The sequence below is a fragment of the Bufo bufo genome, chromosome 11 (genome assembly GCF_905171765.1).
Source record: "Bufo bufo chromosome 11, aBufBuf1.1, whole genome shotgun sequence".
Taxonomy (NCBI): Eukaryota; Metazoa; Chordata; class Amphibia; order Anura; family Bufonidae; genus Bufo; species Bufo bufo.
Window position 1 is genome coordinate 40049051 of NC_053399.1, and position 22235 is coordinate 40071285.

Consider the following 22235-nt stretch of genomic DNA (forward strand, 5'->3'; position numbering starts at 1 on the left):
GAGATGCCGGCTGCTTAAGTGGATTAAGGTGAGTTAAATTATTATTATTATTTTTTTTAACCCCTCCAGCGCTATTGTACTATGCATTCTGTATTCCGAATGCTATTATTTTCCCTTATAACCATGTTATAAGGGAAAATAATGATCGGGTCTCCATCCCGATCGTCTCCTAGCAACCGTGAAGATCGCACCGCATCCGCACTTGCGATTTTATTTTTTTTTTTTATAAATATTTTATTGTTATAATACAAAAATTTAAATCCATATTACATACTTGATATTATAAATTCCATAGATCCGCCAATTCTGATCTGTAAACATAATTGACAATAATTTCATGCAGATATCCATAATAATGTCAGTATTTGAAAATCAAAGGGAGGTCTCCTACTGGGGAGGGTGACAGGGCTCACCCGACATCCTAGGCTTGATAATGCAAATGGAAAAAGCAACCCACTTAGCCCAGGTTCTCCATTCGCTACAGGGATAGGGGCCCGAAATCCAGACAGCCGCCCGGCAGCGAGCGCCGCTCGCGCACGCCCTCCCCCAGACACGGGCAAGTACGAGCGGAAGGACTGGCACTCATGTGGCCGATCGCTTTATGCTCACATGCTGCCTAAAGGCGAGCTTGCAGCGATCTTTAATCGCAGGCATTTGATAAAGCAAAAACCAGAGAGGGGGGTCCAGCAGTCTTTTACCACAGTGGTAGAAACCCACTCGTATATTTTACTGCCTCATCCCCATATGATTAAGTCAGCTATCAGTTGCATGGTTCACCATACTTTGCGTTTATTCGCATTGATATTTCATGCGGCAGAGAACTCGAACCGAGTGTCACTCAGCAATTAAAAAGGATATAAGCAAAAAACAGAGCCAGATACCTGCTCTGTCTCTTTAAATGAGCACATAGTAGCGCGCCCACCGCGTGTGTCACCTCCCTGCCCGCAATCGAGCCCCATGTCTGACGGGAAGAGCCGTATCCCGAGCTGCGCCCGATACCCGGGCACCTCCAGACCTCGAGCCACGGTCCCCTACCCATGTACCGCTCGATATTATACCTGGATAAAAAATTTCCACCATTATTTAATACCGGGAAGTCCCCCCTCCTTCAGTCCTGGAGACCCTCCCATGCTTCCAATATACCTCCACATTCTTAATCAATATAATACATACAGAAAAGCCGGACAGCTAGAATTTTCCCCAGCTCACCCCATAAACCCACCCCCCCCCCCCACCCTGCAGGAAAAAAAATAAATAAAAAAAAAAAAAAAAAAAAAAAAAAAAGGAAAAAGGGATCATAATTAATTAGTCGTATCCCAATCTTTCCATAAGCTATTCCACTTTAAATAGGATCCTCTTTTTTTGTACAGGATCTTCTCGTAACTTTTCACTTTCTCTACCAAGCCCAGCCAGTTATTACAGTCTGGGGCGGAAGAACAAAACCAGGATCTAGAAATCAGGAGCCTAGCTAAGAACATCACCTTAGTCAACAAATGGCTTTTTATGGGTTGATAATTAACCTCAGATAAATCTCCCAGGACCCATATCCTGGGAGACAAGGGAACCACAATTCTAAGTTTACGCGCCAGATTCTTTTGGACCAGGCTCCAATAACTACTCACCATTGGGCAGTCCCAGAACAGATGTAAATGATCTGCCTCGGGCTCGCCACAACGGGGGCAGTCAGAGGAAGCCCTGAGTCCTCTTCTATATAACCATATGGGTGTTACATAAATTTTGTGCAAAATATTAAATTGTACAACAGTGTGGTTAAAATTATGTGAAACCAATTTTAAACTTTCCCCTATATTCTCCCAGTTAGGAGGGCCTGCCTCTGAAAGGAGAGAAGACCAGGCTCTCTGTCCCGGAGAGAAAACATCCAAAAAAAAATTATCCATTAAGTGTCTGTAACAGTGAGATAGTTTAATTCTCGTGACAATTTTCTTACAAATTAAGTCCTGTAAAAATACAGAAGTATCTATAATAAAAAGGTGACTATTCAAAGTATTAGAAAGTGCTGACCTCAGTTGGAAATATGCATACCAAGCCACCTCGCCTAATTTTGCCCTTAGTTCCATAAGGGGCAAAATTTGTCCTCCACTAACTACTTGATGTAAGTATTGCACATTTTTGGTCCTCCAGTACTGGCGGCAACTTAAGTCTTTTAAATTAAGAAGTTTTTGGTTATGCCATAATGGGGTGCAAATAAGCGATGCCTTAACTCCACACCAGCTCCTTATGGCCGACCAAGTCTTTATAGCCATTCTGCAGAACAGTGTAAACCCTCTAATTGAATTTGACAAATAATCAGATTCCAGTACGGTAAAAAAATCGGAAAAACCTGCATCTTTCACCACTTTACTGCAGAAGGGGCTATTTTCCCAATCATTAAAAAGGCAGAGTTGGGAGGCCACAAAGTAGCCCCTAAAATAGGGGAGGTTAAGACCTCCCCGATTGTAGGGCATAGAAAAATAGAGTGCCTTCAATCTCACGCGCTTCCTCCCCCATAATAAATCATTGAGCACCCGCTCTATCAATCTAAAGTGTTTATCTGTAATCCATATAGGCGAGTTGCGCAAGACATAAAGAACCTGGGGAAGCACTACCATTTTTATTATTGAAATTCTATCCGCTCTTGCTAGAAGAATTTTTTGCCATATCTTAATTTTTGCTCTTAGCTTTACTAACAAAGGAATTAGGTTAAGTTGTAAATATTCTTGAGGTTTAGCAGAAACTGTTATCCCCAGGTACTTTATTGAATCAGAGATCGTTACCTGATTATTAAATTCGCCTCGCAACTCATCTATAGGAAGAAGGACGGTCTTATCCCAGTTGATCTCAAGTCCAGATAACTCGGAGAAGTGGCCAACCAAGTCCATTATACGAGGAAGAGTCGTATCTGTTTGATGGATGAAAACCAGGATATCATCTGCGTAAAGAGATACGCGGTCATGCTGCCCCATTATGCCAAAACCAACCACCTCCGAGTCCTGTCTTATCAAAGCCGCTAAAGGTTCAATATAAATATTAAATAAAAAGGGGGAAAGGGGACAGCCTTGACGGGTACCTCTTCCCAAAGTGAAACTCTCTGTCGTCGAATCATTGATCCTGATCCTGGCAACTGGGGAATTGTAAAGTAGCTGGACCATCGCCATAAATCTTGGGCCAAAGCCCATTCTTTTCATTACCTCCCAGAGAAAAATCCACTCCACCCTGTCGAAGGCTTTAGTAGCGTCCAACGACAGGATGGAGCGGGCACCACGCCCTGGGGACTGAATATTCATAAATAGCCTCGCACTTGCGATTTTCACGCAGCCCCATTCACTTCTATGGGGCCTGCGTTGCGTGATAAACGCACAATCTAGAGCATGCTGAGATTTTCACGCAACGCACAAGTGATGCGTGAAAATCACTGCTCGTGTGCACAGCCCCATAGAAATGAATGGGTCAGGATTCAGTGCGGGTGCAATGTGTTCACATCATGCATTGCACCCGCGCAGAATACTTGCCCGTGTGAAAGGGGCCTTAGGGTTTATTTACATGGGATTGATCTGCTGCGTGTTTGTGTGCAGAAAAAGACCAGAAGCATGGATGAAATTATGGTCAATATCATCTCCACACTGCAAAATAAGTAAAAACTCTGCAGCATAAATTGGCCTAAGGGTACTTTCACACTTGCGTTTTTATTTTCCGGCATAGAGTTCCATCCTAGGGGCTCAATACTGGAAAATAACTGATCAGTTTCATCCTAATGCATTCTGACAGGAGAGCAATCCGTTCAGGATGTCTTCAGTTCAGTCTTTTTGACTTTTCAGGACGGAAATAATACCGCAGCATGCTGCGGTTTTATCTCCGGCCAAAAAAAAAACGTAACACTTGCCTGAATGCCTGATCCGGCATTTTTTTCCCCATAGGAATGTATTAGTCCGCAGTCGTTGCTCCGTTCCGTGACCCTGCAAAAATTATGAGACCTGTCCTGTTCTTGTCAGTTTTGCGGACAAGAATTGGCATCTCCATAATGGGCCTCCTGTTTCGTTCCGCAAATTGCGGAAGGCACACCAGCAGCATCGTCTGCATGAGCCCTTAGAATGTATTGTCTCCGATGAGCCGAAGTTATTGGGTAATAACTTTAAAACTTAATTTGTACTGTAAAAAAACGTTTCCCGATCTCTGGTTCGGTTCCAACTTGGAACCAAACCCGAGTTCGGGAAATGTTTATTTTTACAGTACAAATGAATTTATGACGTTTTTGCGCAAAGTCTCGTGAGACTTCGGCTCATCGGAGCCAATACATTCTAATACTGTACAAAGTTTTATGCAAATCGACTTTGGATGTTTCATCCGAAGTCGATTCGCTCATCCCTAGAACAGATATCCGTGCTGCATCATGTGAGCAGTATTTTATTTCACTTTGCTTACATAGCACCAACCTATTCCTCGGCACTTACATCAGCCCCTGTCCCCTGTAGGGCGCTCAATCCGATTTCTCGGTCTCAGACGCACACACTTACCTATACTAGAGCTAATTTCGTAGGACACCAAGGAACCTATTAGTGGATGCTGATATCCTGCAAGTCGTTTTGTTATTCCTGTTCCCAAGCTGAAATCTCTCGGCCCAGGGCGGTTGTAGGTTCACATACTGCACGTGCATGTAGTGAGTATGTGGACCCGCTGTATACAAGCAGCACATGCATGTAGAGTGCTGTATGTGGAAGCGGGCGCACATCTGATGTCACACATACAGTTGCAAGAAAAAGTATGTGAACCCTTTGGAATGATATGGATTTCTGCACAAATTGGTAATAAAATGTGATCTGATCATCTAAGTCACAACAATAGACAATCACTGTCTGCTTAAACTAATAACACACAAATAATTAAATGTGACCATGTTTTTATTGAACACACCATGTAAACATTCACAGTGCAGGTGGAAAAAGTATGTGAACCCCTAGACTAATGACATCTCCAAGAGCTAATTGGAGTAAGGTGTCAGCCAACTGGAGTCCAATCAATGAGATGAGATTGGAGGTGTTGGTTACAGCTGCCCTGCCCTATAAAAAAAAAACACACACCAGTTCTGGGTTTGCTTTTCACAAGAAGCATTGCCTGATGTGAATGATGCTTCACACAAAAGAGCTCTCAGAAGACCTACGATTAAGAATGGTTGACTTGCATAAAGCTGGAAAGGGTTATAAAAATATCTCCAAAAGCCTTGCTGTTCATCAGTCCACGGTAAGACAAACTGTCTATAAATGGAGAAAGTTCAGCACTGATGCTACTCTCCCTAGGAGTGGCCGTCCTGTAAAGATGACTGCAAGAGCACAGCGCAGACTGCTCAATGAGGTGAAGAAGAATCCTAGAGTGTCAGCTAAAGACTTACAAAAGTCTCTGGCATATGTTAACATCCCTGTTAGCAAATCTACAATATGTAAAACACTGAACAAGAATGGATTTCATGGGAGGATACCACAGAGGAAGCCACTGCTGTCCATAAAAAACATTGCTGCACGTTTACAGTTTGCACAAGAGCACCTGGATGTTCCACAGCAGTACTGGCAAAATATTCTGTGGACAGATGAAACCAAAGTTGAGTTGTTTGGAAGAAACACACAACACTATGTGTGGAGAAAAAGAGACAGCACACCAACATCCAAACCTCATCCCAACTGTGAAGTATGGTGGTGGGGGAATCATGGTTTGGGGCTGCTTTTCTGCATCAGGGCCTGGACGGATTGCTATCATCGAAGGAAAAATGAATTCCTAAGTTTATCAAGACATTTTGCTGGAGAACTTAAGGCCATCTGTCCACCAGCTGAAGCTCAACAGAAGATGGGTTTTGCAACAGGACAACGACCCAAAGCATAGAAGTAAATCAACAACAGAATGGCTTAAACAGAAGAAAATACACCTTCTGGAGTGGCCCAGTCAGAGTCCTGACCTCAACCCGATTGAGATGCTGTGGCATGACCTCAAGAAAGCGATTCACGCCAGACATCCCAAGAATATTGCTGAACTGAAGCAGTTCTGTAAAGAGGAATGGTCAAGAATTACTCCTGACCGTTGTGCACGTCTGATCTGCAACTACAGGAAACGTTTGGTTGAAGTTATTGCTGCCAAAGGAGGTTCAACCAGTTATTAAATCCAAGGGTTCACATACTTTTTCCACCTGCACTGTGAATGTTTACATGGTGTGTTCAATAAAAACATGGTAACATTTCATTCTTTGTGTGTTTATTAGTTTAAGCAGACTGTGATTGTCTATTGTTGTGACTTAGATGATCAGATCACATTTTATTACCAATTTGTGCCGAAATCCATATCATTCCAAAGGGTTCACATACATTTTCTTGCAACTGTAACATACATTTTATCGTTGAACCTGCGGCTGTCTCCTGTCCGTGTTCTCCATCGACTTTAATGTATGTTTTCACACATCAGTGGCTTTCTATGGGTCAACGGTGACACCATGGAAGCATTCTCTATTCTTGTCTGTGATTATGGAAGTAGCATGCACATTATAGTCTATGGATCCGTGAAAACCAACACTGATGGCGTCCTTGTTCTGTCGGTGGTTTTGAAGGACCATTGTTAGATGTTCTGGCAACTACTTTTCAGCCTGGCAGTGTCCGTGGAATATGGAAGACACATAGACCAAACGCGGATCCTTCACAGACATCTTGACAGATGAACCACTGACCATCTTGTCATGGATGTCATCAGGAACATGGGTGTGTAAAAGAGGTCTTAGATATTCGCCGCCTGTGGAAACCATCGAGTGGATGGAGCCAGAAGAAGACTGCTCTGTAGTGGATATGATAGTGTACTGAAGTGAATGGAAGCAAAACCGCAGTACACCAATGCTAGAATCTCCACCGTGGATGGAGCCGCACCTGCTCTTACCTCTGTCCACTGCATATTTTCCAGCATTGGTGGCTGCAGCAGTTGATGGGTGGGGGTGTTGGACCCTCACTGATCTGATATTGATGACCTATTCAGATTCAAATATCTAATTCCCAGAGAAGCTCTTTAAGTTTGATTTGGGTCTATGTCTCGATGAGTTATTTCCATCATATTGTGCCATAGCGTTTTGTTCACTGGACATTGACCACTGGAAACCCTGTAGATTACGAAAACTGAGGGACCTAGTTCACTTTGGCCTAATGGGGTTGTCCGGGTGCAAAAAAAAAATAAATAAAAAAAATACCTTGTTATAAACTAGAATATATGGTTCTTAATAATGTACTTGAATCTCCCGCTGTTAGCCGTGGTCCCGGCAGGACAACTTCTGACTTGGTCTCGACACATAACTGCGTTTCTTGCGTCGGCCCGTGACCTGTGCTTTGTGTGATGGAGCTTCCTGGCTTATTGCAGTAGGTAAACCGGCCCCTTGGTCTGCCAGAAGAATGAGCTTTCAGATTCTGCACGGAAAAGCTGCAGATTAGCCTCCTTGAGTGTGGATCGATGGAAGAAATCTGCATTTTACATCTTCTTGTAATTACACGTTACCGTCAAGCACCCAAACGCAGAACTCTACAACTGGAAATATGACTCCTCACTCCAGCTAAAACCACACAGATCGGGGATTCTCTTAGAAGGGCCGATACTGATTAGGCTCTGTTCACATCACGTCTTAAGGCCTCATGCACACGACCGTTTTTGTGGTCCGCATCCGAGATGCATTTTTTGCGTCTTGGGTGCGGAACCATTCACTTCAATGGGGCCGCAGAAGATGCGGACAGCACTCCGTGTGCTGTCCGCATTCGTTGCACCGTTCCATGACCCCGCAAAAAAAATAAAAAATAGCATGTCCTATTCTTGTCCGTTTTGCGGACAAGAATAGGCATTTCTACAATGGGCCGCCTGTTCCGTTCCGCAAATTGCGGAAGCCACATGGAAGGCTTCAGTTTTTTTGCGGACTGCAAAAAAGGGCACAGTTGTGTGCATGAGGCCTAACACTGTGTCCAGCATATGTGTAAGGAAGGCTCCTGGTACATACATGGAGCATACGCATAGAGCCTAAGCTGATGTTTACACCATTCAATACAGAGGTGTCTAATAAAAAACGAAATAAAAAATATTATATATATATATATATATATATATATATATATATATATAACAACTTGGAAATTTAAAATGTACTTTTAAAATAACAACAATAATAAAAAAAAAAAAGACTTTTTCTCAGAAAATTCATACTTGCCTGCAACCCCGCCACTCCGGTTTTCCACGCTGCCTCCGCTGTGTCCATTTTCTCGTGCTCGCACAGTTTACATCCAGCGTTGCATGGGGTATGTTCACATGCTCTGCTGCAGCCAATAACTGGCTTCAGCATTGACATGGCCACAAGCAGCACGTCACTGCTGAAGCCAGTCATTGGCGGCAGCAGAGCATGTCACAATGTTGCACCAGATGTTGGCAATGTGGGGACCGAAAAAGGGACACAGTGGTGGATTAGAGCAGGTAAGTATGAGGGGGAATATATAAGCCGACCATTATATAGTCTATAGCTCGCACAGCAGCAAAAATTATGATGTAGCGCCCAGAAATATCTAACTGCACTGAGTGCAGCTGAAAAGGGAGCGTCTTGGCTACAACCACCGAGACCCCCCTCGCATAGTTACTATACACTGCGTGGTAGGCATGCCCGACCCACGGCTGTTTGAGGGCCAATACCTTCTGCCCTCTTAGGTGAGTCTCCTGCAATATCACCACATCAGGGTTATAACCGTTCAAATAGTTGAAGACGAGGGATCGTTTCATTTTGCGTTGTGGAGTGGGTATCCTGTGAGCCCACTCCACAACGAAACTGGAGGACAGATTAGTAGGGGCCAGACTGTGTTTTATAAGGTGCTCCGCAAAATCCTTAGGAGTTTGGCCCTCAGTCCTTTCCAGAAGTCCCAGGATGCGTATGTTGTTACGCCTATTACAGTTTTCTGCATCCTCCACCTTTGCCTGCAGTGCCTTCACCTGTTGCTGGAGGGCCCTCACGTGGTTCCCTTTGCAGTTCTATCTCGTATCTTGGCGGAGACAGGTTAGATCCGCCGGAAGGTGGTCTAATTTTAGCTGTACGGGCGGACTGGCAGTTCGTTATGGCAGTCATTATTTTACTCAGGTCAATCTCCACCTGGTCAGGGAAACCACCCTCTCCTACCGCTTCTGTTTGGCTCATGGCGTCTGCCTGTGCCTTAGGGGTAGTAGTAGAAGTGCCTGTCTTGTGGCCCATGTATTTGAGGCCTGATATATAGGGTTGTAGAGGGGTCGCACACCCCGTATCTCTGTACAATCTTATTGAGGCTTTCCAGGGGTATCTCTCACCTCTGAGATTCCTCCTTTAAGGATAGTTCCAGGCAGGCACTGGTTAGCAGGGCAGGAGCACTCCCCTCCACCAACAAGGGGATCCAAAATGGCGGTATCACATGGCCAGCTTGACCCCCCCAGCAATGAAAGTCCTCCTCTCCACTCAAATTGGTCTCTACACAGGATCCCTCAGCAGCACCACCGCTTTGAGGATGCAAGGAACAGCACAGTTATGATCGGGGGATGCGCTGCTCTTTTCCAGCTCAGTGTGTGGATGCGTGGCCGTCCGACCCCGCCGTCTCTCCCCACCCGCTCCGGCACCAGCTGATCAGATCATGGGGGCTAACGCCGAGACGTCGGATACCTGGAAAGTCCATAAAAAGCTCTTAAGGGCTCACCCTAATATGTCTCAGCTCAGGAGGTGGCTGTTCTCTGAGACTGGCGGCAGGGGAAACGGCACGAGTCTCTGCACAGTTTCGGCCGTTTCAGGGCCCGTGGTCTTACCCGTCCTGCAGAATCGGCATAGGAGAGCCCAAACTGGTCCGCTGGTCAGGCCCAATACCGCGGTCCTGGTGTCAAAGGACTCCGGATGGTCAGGATTCTCGCAGGATGGTGGAGGAGCTGATGAGCCGAGCGTCCTCACTCCATGACAGTTAGGCCACGCTCCCCGCAGCCAAAATTTTAAATCACAGCTGGAGCTGGATCGGAAGACGGTCATGGAAGATGAGCTTAAAGGGGTTTATTTATGGCACATCCGCAGTATATGGCAGAAATATCAGAGGGGTGTAGCTCCCACCTTTGAAACCCACGGGCGTGTGCTTCCGGCACTTTCCGTGGGCCCTCTTGAAGAAATGCCCGTTCTTGTCCACAAACGGACGAGAATAGGACATGTTCTATAATCTGTGGCATGGATGGAGACAGCGCACAAATGGCATTCGCGTGCTGTCTGCATTTTATAGCGGCCCCATAGAAATAAATGGGTCTGCGGCTTGAACGCAGACCGAAAATACGGTCGAGAGAATGTAGCCTAAGCTGCCCCAATATTTCTTTGCGTTTCGGTAATAGACAGGTCATAGTAGAAATTTGTTTTTATTTCTTGTGTGTGTCGGGATCAAGAGTTTAGAGGCAATTATTCCCAGACCCGGTGACGCACACACAATGCACGCCCTGTGTGGATTTGTACTAGATTGGCCTCCCATTGTGAATGGCTTCCACACCTTGTGGCTGGAACAGGAGGAAACCTCCTCCCTTTTCATGGTATGGAAATTTGGCTTTGTGTGCATTGTTTCCTGTTCATGCGGTGCCTCTGACCTTCCCCGAACACATACATCGGAGCAATCGCTCATTGCTACCGCCTGGTCCTGGAGGGTTTTTTAACCAATCTGGACCATCAAAACTGGGGAAAGGAAGGATGCGAGCGATTTATCTCGCTCTTTTGCAATATTCATGTCATATAGGGAATATATATCGCATCACAAGACCGTTTTAGTCTTTGTTCTTATTTTCTTTGCAGGAGTAGAGCTAGCAGGGCTCATGCAGACCACCGTATCCGCAAAACACGAATCATGGCTGACTGCATGCTCCCATTTTTTTTTCACACTCCTCTAGAAATGTCCCATCCTTTTTCTGCAGAACCGACCAGAGTAGGACATGTTCTATTTTTTTATTTTTTGCGGGTCTGTGGAACAGATGTTTGGATGGCGAAAGTACCTGATGTGCAATGCCATAATTTCAATGGGTCCGAATCCGATACGCGGAGGCGGACAGAAACAAACGCCGTGTGCCTAAACCCTTAAAGGGGTTGCCTCATCATGGACAGTGGGGGCATATCGCTAGGATATGCCCACATTGTCTTATAGGTGCGGGTCCCAGCGGTGGGACCCGCACCTATATCGCGAACGGAGCCCCGCAAGTGAAGGAGGGCACACTGCGCATGCGCAGCCACCCTCCATTCAGCACTGGCTCTGCTATTTCTGTCGGCCCCATAGAAATGAATGGGAGTGGGGGGCCACACATGCGCGGTACACTCCCATTCACTTCTATGGGGAGCCGGCTTGGTCTTTCAGCCACCACTTTGCGGGGCTCTGTTCTCGACATATTGTAGGTGCAGGTCCCAGCGGTGGGACCCACACCTATAAGACAATGGGGGCATATCCTAGCGATATGTCCCCATTGTCCATGATAAGACAACCCCTTTAACTGCAGTACTACTTGAGTAGTACTGCAGATAGAAAGTCCAGATCACGGGATCCATTTCCCCTCTGTGCACCCTCAAATTTCAGCTGGGTTACATTGTCTGGACTGCTGATCTCGCGCCCAATTGCGGTGTAAATAACGCACGGTTTTTCCACCAGGGTTTCGCGTGGAAAAAAAACGCAGTGTAAGGGGGCCTTCACACGCTACGGAATTTTCCACAACAAAATCTGATTTTCAAAGGTTTCGGATTATGCTGCGAATTTTGTGGTTCGTGAGTAATGTTGAAGATTTCTGTGTGGATTAAACCTCCATTGAAATGAATGGAGACATTCAGCTACGGGAAATCAGTGGAACAGAACGCAGGTATTGACACTTTTCATCCCCATAGGCCAACATGGGGGATGTCTTTATGGTGTGGATTTTGTCGCGCAACATGTGAAGGCACCCTTGTAGAGGACCATCAGACAAATCTCGCATACACTTCGCTTTTTTTCTTAGCTGCGGAAATTGACCCGCTGTGCGGATTTTAAAATATGCAGCATGTCAATAGTGTCAATATTTTATCCTTTTTAGTGGAAGGGTGAGATGTGCAGAAAATCTGCATCAAATCCACATAAAAAAAAAACACACACAAAATGCACCAATAACGCAATAAATTGTGGGGATTTATATGCTTTTTTCATATGCACTTTTGGTGCAGAATTCATGTCGATTTTCTGCATCGTTTGCAGCACCCCTTATATGCACGCAGCTCAGCAGTCAGTGTAAGACCCCCATTCACATTCATTGTCCGCAAATAAAACATAGGACACAGCGTGCTGTCTGCATCCGTATGTCCGTTCCGCAGTCCTATTCTTTTCTGTTTTGTGGGCGAGGATAGGCATTGTTATAATGGGTCTGCAAAAAAAACGTATGCAACATGGATGTCATCTGTATTTTTTGTGGATCCGAGTTTTGCGGACCGCAGAATACATACGGTTGTGTGAATGCGCCCCAATCCAGTGGAGCTTTGGGAGCCAGGGAAGGGGCGGCAAGTTTGACATAAAATACAGATATGGACTCCCTGCTCATGCAGTACTGCAGATTATAGTGGTAAATCGCGGTGGCACATTCCCTTTAACGACCCATACTCACAGCATCGTCACGCGCTTGCGAAAAAAACTGAAGACTTAAAAACAACATCTACCAGTAACCATCAGTGAAAAACGCATTCCATCCGGACGCAATGCGTTTTTTGACTGAAGGCCCCGTTCACTTCTACGGGGCCAGGGCTGTATGAGAAACCCAGAATATAGGACATGCTGCGATTTTCACGCTAAGCAGGAATGATGCGTGAAAAACAACGCTCATGTGCACAGACCCATTGACATGAATGGGTGGGGATTCAGTATGGGTGCTATGCATTCACTTCACGCATCGCGCCCAGACGGAAAACTCGCTCATGTGAAAGGGGCCTTATACAGATGATAAAATGTGCCCACGTTACGGCCATCTGAAAGGGACCTTTCTCTGTCCATAAATACTGACCAAAATATACCGGTGTCATGTGTGATCGAGGCCCGTCCGCCATGTTCACTGGGAGATACTCCCAACAGCTGTGCTGCACGGGTCCATAGGTTGTCGTTTTGGCATCTGCTGGGTAGGAATACATTTGTTTTATTTTTTTTCGGCTAAAGCAAGCATAGCCCGCGGATCTCTTCTTATACAGCTAATGACAGTAATTTACCCATAACACTAATTACCTTGCAGATATATTCTAATCTGTCTATGGTAACGCTGCTGCTTAAGCGTGGCTCAGCTTTTCATGTAATTCTGGCTGGCATGTACGGCCCCCTGCACACATTGCAGATTACCTGCCTTTTCCCCCCAAGAATTCTCATGTCTTTAAAACTGCAGCATAATACAGTACCAGCAAAGTGAATGAGATTTCTGCCGTATGGATTTTGAAACCCGCCGCATGTCAATTCTTTGTGCGGTTCTTTTGTGCTGATTTCACCCCTTCCAATGCGATGGAGAGATCTGCATGAAATCCGCGCCAGAACCCGCAAGTAATGCATGCTGTTTTTCATGCAGAAACACTCAGAAATCCGTATGGATTTCACGTGCGGAATTTCTGGAAGATGCCCGCACCCGTGTGTCAGTGGCCTAGAACGCATATTCTAATCTCAACCGTGAATGCCTGACATGGAGAAACCACTTAGGTCCCTTTCACATGGGCGAGTATTCCGCGCGGATGCGATGCGTGAGCTGAACGCATTGCACCCGCACTGAATACCGACCCATTCATTTCTATGGGGCTGTTCACATGAGCGGTGATTTTCACGCATCACTTGTGCGTTGCGTGAAAATCGCAGCATGCTCTATATTCTGCGTTTTTCACGCAACGCAGGCCCCATAGAAGTGAATGGGGTTGCGTGAAAATCGCAAGCATCCGCAAGCAAGTGCGGATGCGGTGCGATTTTCACGCACGGTTGCTAGGAGACGATCGGGATGGAGACCCGATCATTATTATTTTCCCTTATAACATGGTTATAAGGGAAAATAATAGCATTCTGAATACAGAATGCATAGTAAAATAGCGCTGGAGGGGTTAAAAAAAAAGAAAAAATTATTTAACTCACCTTAGTCCACTTGATCGCGATGCCGGCATCTCCTTCTGTCTCCTTTACTGAACAGGACCTGTGGTGAGCATTCATTATAGGTCAAGGACCTTTGATGACATCACTCCAGTCATCACATGATCCATCACATGATCTTTTACCATGGTGACGTACCATGTGATGACCGGAGTGACGTCCTCAAAGGTCCTGTTCCTGTAATGAATGCTCACCACAGGTCCTGTTCAACAAAGGAGACAGAAGGAGATGCCGGCATCGCGATCAAGTGGACTAAGGTGAGTTAAAAAAAAATTAATTTTTTTTTTAACCCCCTCCAGCGCTATTTTACTATGCATTCTGTATTCAGAATGCTATTATTTTCCCTTATAACCATGTTATAAGGGGAAATAATACAATCTATAGAACACCGATCCCAAGCCCGAACTTCTGTGAAGAAGTTCGGGTTTGGGTACCAAACATGCACGATTTTTCTCACGCGAGTGCAAAACGCGTTACAATGTTTTGCACTCGCGCGGAAAAATCGCGGGTGTTCCTGTAACGCACCCGCACCTTTTCCCGCAACGCCCGTCTAAAAGAGGCCTTAGGGATTGTCCACATCGGACGTTTATGCCGATTTTATGCACTCGCTATCGACAAAGTAGATGAGAATTAAAGAAATATCTACATGCTGCAAAAAAAAGGACAGAAAATGTCTGTAGTAGTGTAAGGCTACGTTCACATCTCCGTTAGAGATGAGCGGCCGGCAGCATAAATGCCAGATGTCGGTCAAACAAAAACCACTGCATGCGGCAGTATTTGTCCGGCTGAAGCCTGGCATTTATGCCGTAAAGTGGCCGCATCCCATTATAGTCAATAGGGATTCAGTGGTGATATTTTGAATCCGGCAATGCCAGTTCTGGTGAATGCCGGCAGGCTCTTCTCTGCCAGACATGTTCACCGGAGATGTTAACGTAGCCTTAATTGACCCATTGTACAAATTTTAAACCCAGAGGCCTCATGCACACGACCGTTGTTCTGGTCCGCATCCGAGCCGCAGTTTTTGCGGTTCGGGTGCGGACCCATCCACTTCAATGGGGCCGCAAAAGATGCGGACAGCACTCCGTGTGCTGTCCGCATCCGTTGCTCCGTTACGTGGCCCTGCAAAAAAAAACATGTCCTATTCTTGTCCGTTTTGCAGACAAGAATAGGCATCTCTATAATGGGCCGTGGGTTCCGTTCTGCAAATTGTAGAAGGCACACGGGCGGCTTCCATGTTTTGCGGATCCGCAATTTGTGGACCACAATAAACGGAACGGTCGTGTGCATGAGGCCATAGCATGTCAATTTATGCTGCAGATTTTACCATTTTCAATGTATACGGTGAAATCTGGAAAATGCACACCAAAATCAGCAACAAGTCCACATGTCGTCACAAATGCAGATTTTCCACGGATTCCGGTGTGGCTGTACGGTCGTCAAGGTTTTGAGGGTGAATTCTACGGAGGTCATACAGAGCCGATTTCAAGAAAAATTGGCATCTGAAACCGCTTTTTAGTGCGTTAGTGCTTTTTTTTTTTTTTTAGGTGCGAAAAAGCACACAAAATACTCTGGAATGTGTTTTGGAAAAATCGGGGTCTAAAACGCGTCAAATTGACATGCCACTTCTTGAGGCATGTATAAAAATAGTGGTCTAAAAATACACACCTTGTGAACTATAGGTGTATTATAAATGATGGGAAGCTGGGTTCAAGTATTTTTGAAGAGTATTATATTGCACAAAACAGGTGTTTTTCATGCCAAAATATGCGTATTTTGCTGCGTGAAAATGGCCTCCAGTATAAACTGCCCGGGCACCGGTGATAGTATTTTTTGTATAACCTGTTGGTGAGTAATGCCTGATGCACAGGGGTGTGGAGAACATGAGATGTCTTATCTGAGCTATCCATGTTTTTGCATGTTCACGATTCATCACAAGTAGAAATCAGCAAATTGCTCAAAATTTAGTTTCTGCCAAATTGCTAATGCATTTTGGCTCCAAATAACTTGTATCTATATTTAAAGTTCTCTGCCTGGAAAAGTCTCTTACCTCTCCTCTCCTTGATTCTCCCAAATAGAATCACACAAAATTCAAATTCGGTAGAATCTGGATCAGAAATTTTGGTAAAATTTGAGCAGAATTTTAGAATCGTTTTACTCATCTCTGATCAGAAGTCATTCTTGCACTGTCTAAACCCGCTTTCATCCGCACCGAGGGGGTCATTTATGGAATCAGTGCTTCACATTTTACATATTTACATTGTGCCAAACTGTGGCGCGGTTTAGAGAAATTATCTTCGCCTAGCCAGAGGGCATGACTTTGTGGGAAACCGGCAGGATTTAAAGGGCTTCTGTCACCCCACTAAACCCTTTTTTTTTTTTTGGCTACTAAAATTCCTTATACTGCGATATATATTAATATATAATGCTCTTACTGATTTTGGTTCTGTAGTTTCTTCAAAAAACGGACTTTTATAATATGTAAATTACCTCTCTACCAGCAAGTAGGGCGGCTACTTGCTGGTAGCAGCCGCATCCTCCTTTCATAATGACGCCCCCTCCTCATGTTAATTGACAGGGCCAGCGAACGCGCTCGTCCTCTGACTGGCCCTGTCTGCGTTCAAAATTTTGCGCCTGCGCCGTATCTGTCTTCAGTCTGCGCCTGCCCCGATGACGTCACATCTACACCCGGCGCAGGCGCACTGAGGAAGGAGGGGCTGAGCGAGCGTCCTCCTATCAGTGCACCTGCGCCGACTGAAGACCGGTACGGCGAAGGCGCGAGATTTAAAACGCAGACAGGGCCAGCCAGAGGACAAACGCGTTTGCTGGCCCTGTCAATCAACATGAGGAGGGGGCGTCTTTAGGAAAGGAGGATGCGGCTGCTACCAGCAAGTAACCGCCCTATATGCTGGTAGAGAGGTAATTTACATATTATAAAAGTCCGTTTTTTGAAGGAACTACAAAACGAAAATGAGTAAGAGCATTATATATTAATATATATCGCAGTATAAGGAATTTTAGTAGCCAAAAGAAAAATATGACTTTAGTGGGGTGACAGAAGCCCTTTAAGATGTGCCATCACGCAGCTCAATTGCTCCACAATTCTGGTAAAATTCTGTCTCCCTCTAAGGGGGTCATTCACATGACTGTATGTATATTGCACTTGGCAAATCACGGATCTGCAAAATACAGATGCGTACTGTATGCATCCCGCACTTTTTGTGGGCCCCATTTTGTAACCATGCCTATTCTTGTCCTCAAAGCAAGACCAAAAAAAAAGAACACTCCCCTTATCCATTTGCTCACGTAGAGGCCATCTTGATTGAAGAAACAGCGTAAAATCTCGCACAATGAAATCATCATACTGGGTGGGTGTGGTGACGTCATCACTGATAAGGCACAGCGCGCCGGCGTCATACGTGACCTCACGCGAGATTTCGCACGGTTTCTGCAATCAAGATGGCCGCAATGGGCTTTTTGTGTGCAAATGGATGAGGTATGTATTTTTATTCATTTTATCTTTTTGCCGCCATTTCAGGAAACAAAGATTCGTTACCACGAAGTGCGAGGAAATTCGGCTTTGCGGCGAATCAAATTTTTCCTGAAATTCGGATCGAAGTCAGTTCATTTGGCTTGGATTCGCTCAACACTAATACACCGTATTCTAGAGAAACCGTGGTTTGGAAAATAGTGGCGTATGAATATTATATATTCTATTAAAATCACCATTTTCATAGACTAGTAGTAGTACATATAAAATGTGTTACTATGGATCTGCCATTAATCATCTATGCTGTCAGGATAAAATCTGGAGGACGCTGCACAATACTGCGCCAGCGCGCTGGAGACCGCGCAGATTGGCAGCAAATTGGAAACCATGCCAGATGTTTTGTGGCTGAAACGCGCTCTGCATTTCTGAAATCTGCGCTTTACATTGCATAAAACGGACTAATTGTTTTCCTACTCCGGAATCTCAGCTATTGCGTCTACAGTAGACGTGAGCGGCGGAGCCCGGCTTCCTTGTGAGGCTTATACAGGATTTCGACATGTTCTGCTGACGTCCACCTGCCAGGATCATATCTGCGTCTCTGGCTTCTCGTAATCCTCTCCTGGATGTCTGGTGGATCCTGTGTTTATGCCACTGCCACACCAAACCGTGTACTTTTTTTTTTTTTTTTTTCTGTTGCAGACGTCTGTATCCATTTTGCGGTCTGCAAATCGTGGATCCTCAAAATGCTGATGCTGTCCTTGTTGCATCTGCGTTTTCTGCAGGCCCATTCATCAAGGGGTCAGCGGTTGGCATTTTGCGCACAAGTATAGGACATGTTTCTTTTTTTTTTGCGTAACGGACCTACGGATGCAAAAAGCACCCGGATCATCCTTGCGCTTTCCGCATCCCTATGTCCGTTCCGCACCGTGGACCCAGGGTCCTAACTGGTCAGAGTATTTGAGCTCTTTCACTTGTGGAGTTGGAGAAGTGTGCTGGGTACCCAGAACAATCGGACATGGAGCCCTGCTGATTCCCCTCCCGCCTAAGTTAGTCACTCCTCCAGCAGTCCGTGCGCCTATTATTAAAACTACCCCACCCCCTGACTTGATAAGTTTTTCGCCAACATTTAACGTCGACTTCCAGGCATAAGTTTTAATAAATTTATCATGGCCAATAGCCCGGCCCCCGCCACTCCTAAGTGGCGGAAATGTCAGGAAAAAGTCCTATCCGACAAAGTTTTGTCACTTGGACGCCAAAAACTGGTGTAAAAATGTTAAGAAATGACCCCAATGTCAGTTTTTTTTTCACTGACCATTCAGGAAAACTCGTCACATGTTCTTTCTTTATCGTAACAGATTTTTGGAAAACTGAGCGGAAAACGTCAGTTTTTTCCATTCCAAAACTTTGAGGAGTTCTGTATCGCCCGCTTCCGGATACACACACAGCAGTGTAGTTTATGTGGATTTTCGTGTAGATTTCATTGCTTTTTGTGTTACTTGCGGATTTTGACACGGTTTTGGCCCAGATCTGGCCCTTTTTATGGCATACCTCAGACTACAAAATCCAATCTCTACTTGACACATGTCTGCACCGTGTACATTAGATTTAAAAAATCGCATCTACTTAGCTGGTACTGTTTTAGGGCACACTATGCGTTCTATATTTTAATGCATTTTCCTCTTTTTCTTGCGTTTCCACAGTACAAGAAATAGACTTTAATGAGCTGTTCCTCGAAGAAATTATTGGGATCGGAGGCTTTGGGAAAGTGTACCGTGCCATTTGGATAGACGAGGAGGTGGCGGTCAAAGCGGCGCGCCATGACCCTGACGAAGACATCAGCCAGACTATTGAGAATGTCCGTCAGGAGGCCAAGCTGTTTGCAATGCTCAATCACCCCAACATCATTGCCTTGAGGGGTGTCTGCTTAAAGGAGCCCAACTTGTGTTTGGTCATGGAGTTTGCGCGAGGCGGATCATTGAATCGGGTGCTGTCCGGGAAGACGATTCCTCCTGATATACTTGTCAACTGGGCTGTACAGATCGCCCGAGGGATGAACTACCTGCACGATGAGGCCATTGTCCCCGTCATCCATCGTGATCTGAAGTCAAGCAACAGTAAGTGCGATACGGGTTGGGTGTTCACTAATGCCACGTGATGGCGGAACCGCTGGTCTGTACTGTGGATTGCAGAGTTGAGTAGCTCACCTGTGTGTTACCCACCGCTCTTTTGGGGCTGCTTTTAATTTGTAGACTTAGGGCTCATTCACACGGCTGCATTTTCAGTCCGCATCTGATTCTGATCCGTATGTTTTGTGGATCGGGTGCGGACTCCTTCATCTCAGTGGGGCCGCAGATGATGTGAACAGCACACCGTGTGCTGTCCGCATCCGTATGTCTGTTCTGTGGCCCCGTAAGAAAATCAAACATGTCCTATTCTTGTTCGTTCTGAGGACAAAGATAGGACATTTCTGAAGGAGTAAATAATAAAAAAAAATGGCCTCAGGCTCTCGGTCCGTTTCCATGTTTTGCGGATCCAGTTTGCTGACCGCAGAAACGGCTACAACCATGGGCATGAGCCCTTCTACTGGGTTAGATGTACAATTCAACTACCACAAGGTGGAAAAAAGTAAGGCTGTAGTCACAGATTGGTATGATCTTTTTTTTCTTGTTCTCTCTGCTTGCTCTCAGTGAATGGAAACCTAGATTCAGATGCAGAAAATCTGTCCTGAAAATGTGTTACTCAGGTGCCTCTTTTCCACGGCTGAAAGTCCGTTCCATTCATTTGATTGGGGTGGCGAGCACATGGATTTCTACAAGCTCCATTCAGGATCTGATTTTCAGTCTCGGAATTTTCTGCAAGAAAATCAGCCACGTGTGAAGGCGCCCTTACAAGGAATCCTGCAGCTGTGTCAGCGGGACACTATTACAGCAAGGCTAGGTCAGCTAAGGCTAGGTCTACATGACGACATTTGGTTGCACCAATGTCGCACTAAATTTTTATAATGGCAGTCTATGGTGTCGCACTGCAACATACTGCGACGCGACAGTTGCAGAAAAATCCATCTCGAATGGATTTTTTGCGACTGTTGCGTTGCATTCGCAGCATGTTGCAGTGCGACACCATAGACTGCCATTATAAAAATTTCGTGCGACATTGGTGCAACAAAATGTCGCGCGACAAATGTCGTCATGTAGACCTAGCCTAAGAGTCCGGCTACGCAGCTTCGTGTCCCAGAAAAGTCGCGCAACTTTTTTTGTGATGCGACATGCTGCGACAGTCACAAAAACGCCGACTTGCATGGATGTTTTGCGACAGTTGCAGCATGTCACATTGTGACACCATTGACTATCATTACAATAAAGTTGCATGATTGCAACTAGAAGTCGAGGGCACGTGTCGCCATGTAGCTGTAGCCGTTTTTGTCACGTGACTTCCTGATGCCCTTTTGCCGGACCCTTAAATGGGTTATCCAGCCCCTATAATTACACCCCCCCTATGCCTGGGCCCCTCATATTACTTACCTGCTCCCCGGCACCTGCATCCCTCCGGTTCCCTGCACTACCGCCGCAACGAGGACGAGCCATCATCGCAGGTGACGCTCGGGAGGCTCCCCCTGATCTCAGCCTGCTATTGGCTGCTCCCCCCGTTGCCGGATGTTTTGATTTGTGCGACTGGGAGATGCAGCCTCTGCCGTGCAGGGGCCCAGAGCTACGTGGGTGCCGGGAAGCAGGTAAGTCTAATGTATACGAGGGGCCCCGGCATTGGGGGGGTCATTATAGGGATTCTTCATAGTGTTTTAGCTTTGGTTACACAAAACCTGAAACTTCTGTTTGGATGGTTATACACATGGCATTTATTTTTGGGGGAAAAACACAATTTTCCAGGCTTTTTTTAATTTTTCTTTTATCAAAGCCAGCGAGTTACGCTGCTACTTCCTCCTGGATCGACTTCTGGCTTTTCCTCAAAAATCAGCAAAGACAGTGGGGGAGATTTATTAAAATTGGTGTAAAGTAGAACTGGCTTAGTTGCCCATAGCAACCAATCAGATTCCACCTTTCATTTTCCAAAGGCGCTCTGAAAAATTAAATGAAAGTGGAATCTGATAGGTTGCTACGGGCCCACCAGTTTTGTAAAAAATAAAAATTTAATTATCCCAAAATGCCATGCAGGCCTCATTCACATTTCACGTTTCCTTAACCATTTGATATCCCTGAAAAAATCCTTCAGTGTTTTGACCATGAAGGATTAGTTCTTTAGTCCGTGTGTCAGTCTTTTGCCCTTGTGTGTCGTCCGTATTTGGTACAACTCGCATTCATAACCGGGATAGGATCATGTGCTGAATGTTCATCTTGTGATCCAGGAATTACAGCGGGGAGCGCAGGGGCCCGGTAGATAATAATTTAAACATTTTCACTGTTAACATCAAGGGGGACCAATAAAAATTAAGGATAACCCCTTTAAGGTTTAAAATAAGTTATGGCGTGAATCTCTAGCTGTTACACATCCGGAGACGTGCCAGGTGACAGCAGGCCGAGGAGGAGCGTGGGGGCCAGGGATGAAGTGCATTACGGTTCGTTTATGGAGATGTAAATTGTATATTGCATAATTCACAG

At 45.5% G+C, this 22235-nt stretch overlaps 1 protein-coding gene across 1 annotated transcript in view; it reads left to right on the forward strand.

Annotated features, from left to right (window-relative positions):
• The window catches only part of MAP3K9 (mitogen-activated protein kinase kinase kinase 9), a 71964-nt gene that overhangs the window by 8157 nt on the left and 41572 nt on the right, over positions 1–22235 (forward strand). The window contains exon 2 of the mRNA XM_040412221.1: positions 19323–19736. Coding sequence (XP_040268155.1) covers positions 19323–19736 — 414 coding nt within the window. The remainder of the gene's footprint in view (positions 1–19322; positions 19737–22235) is intronic.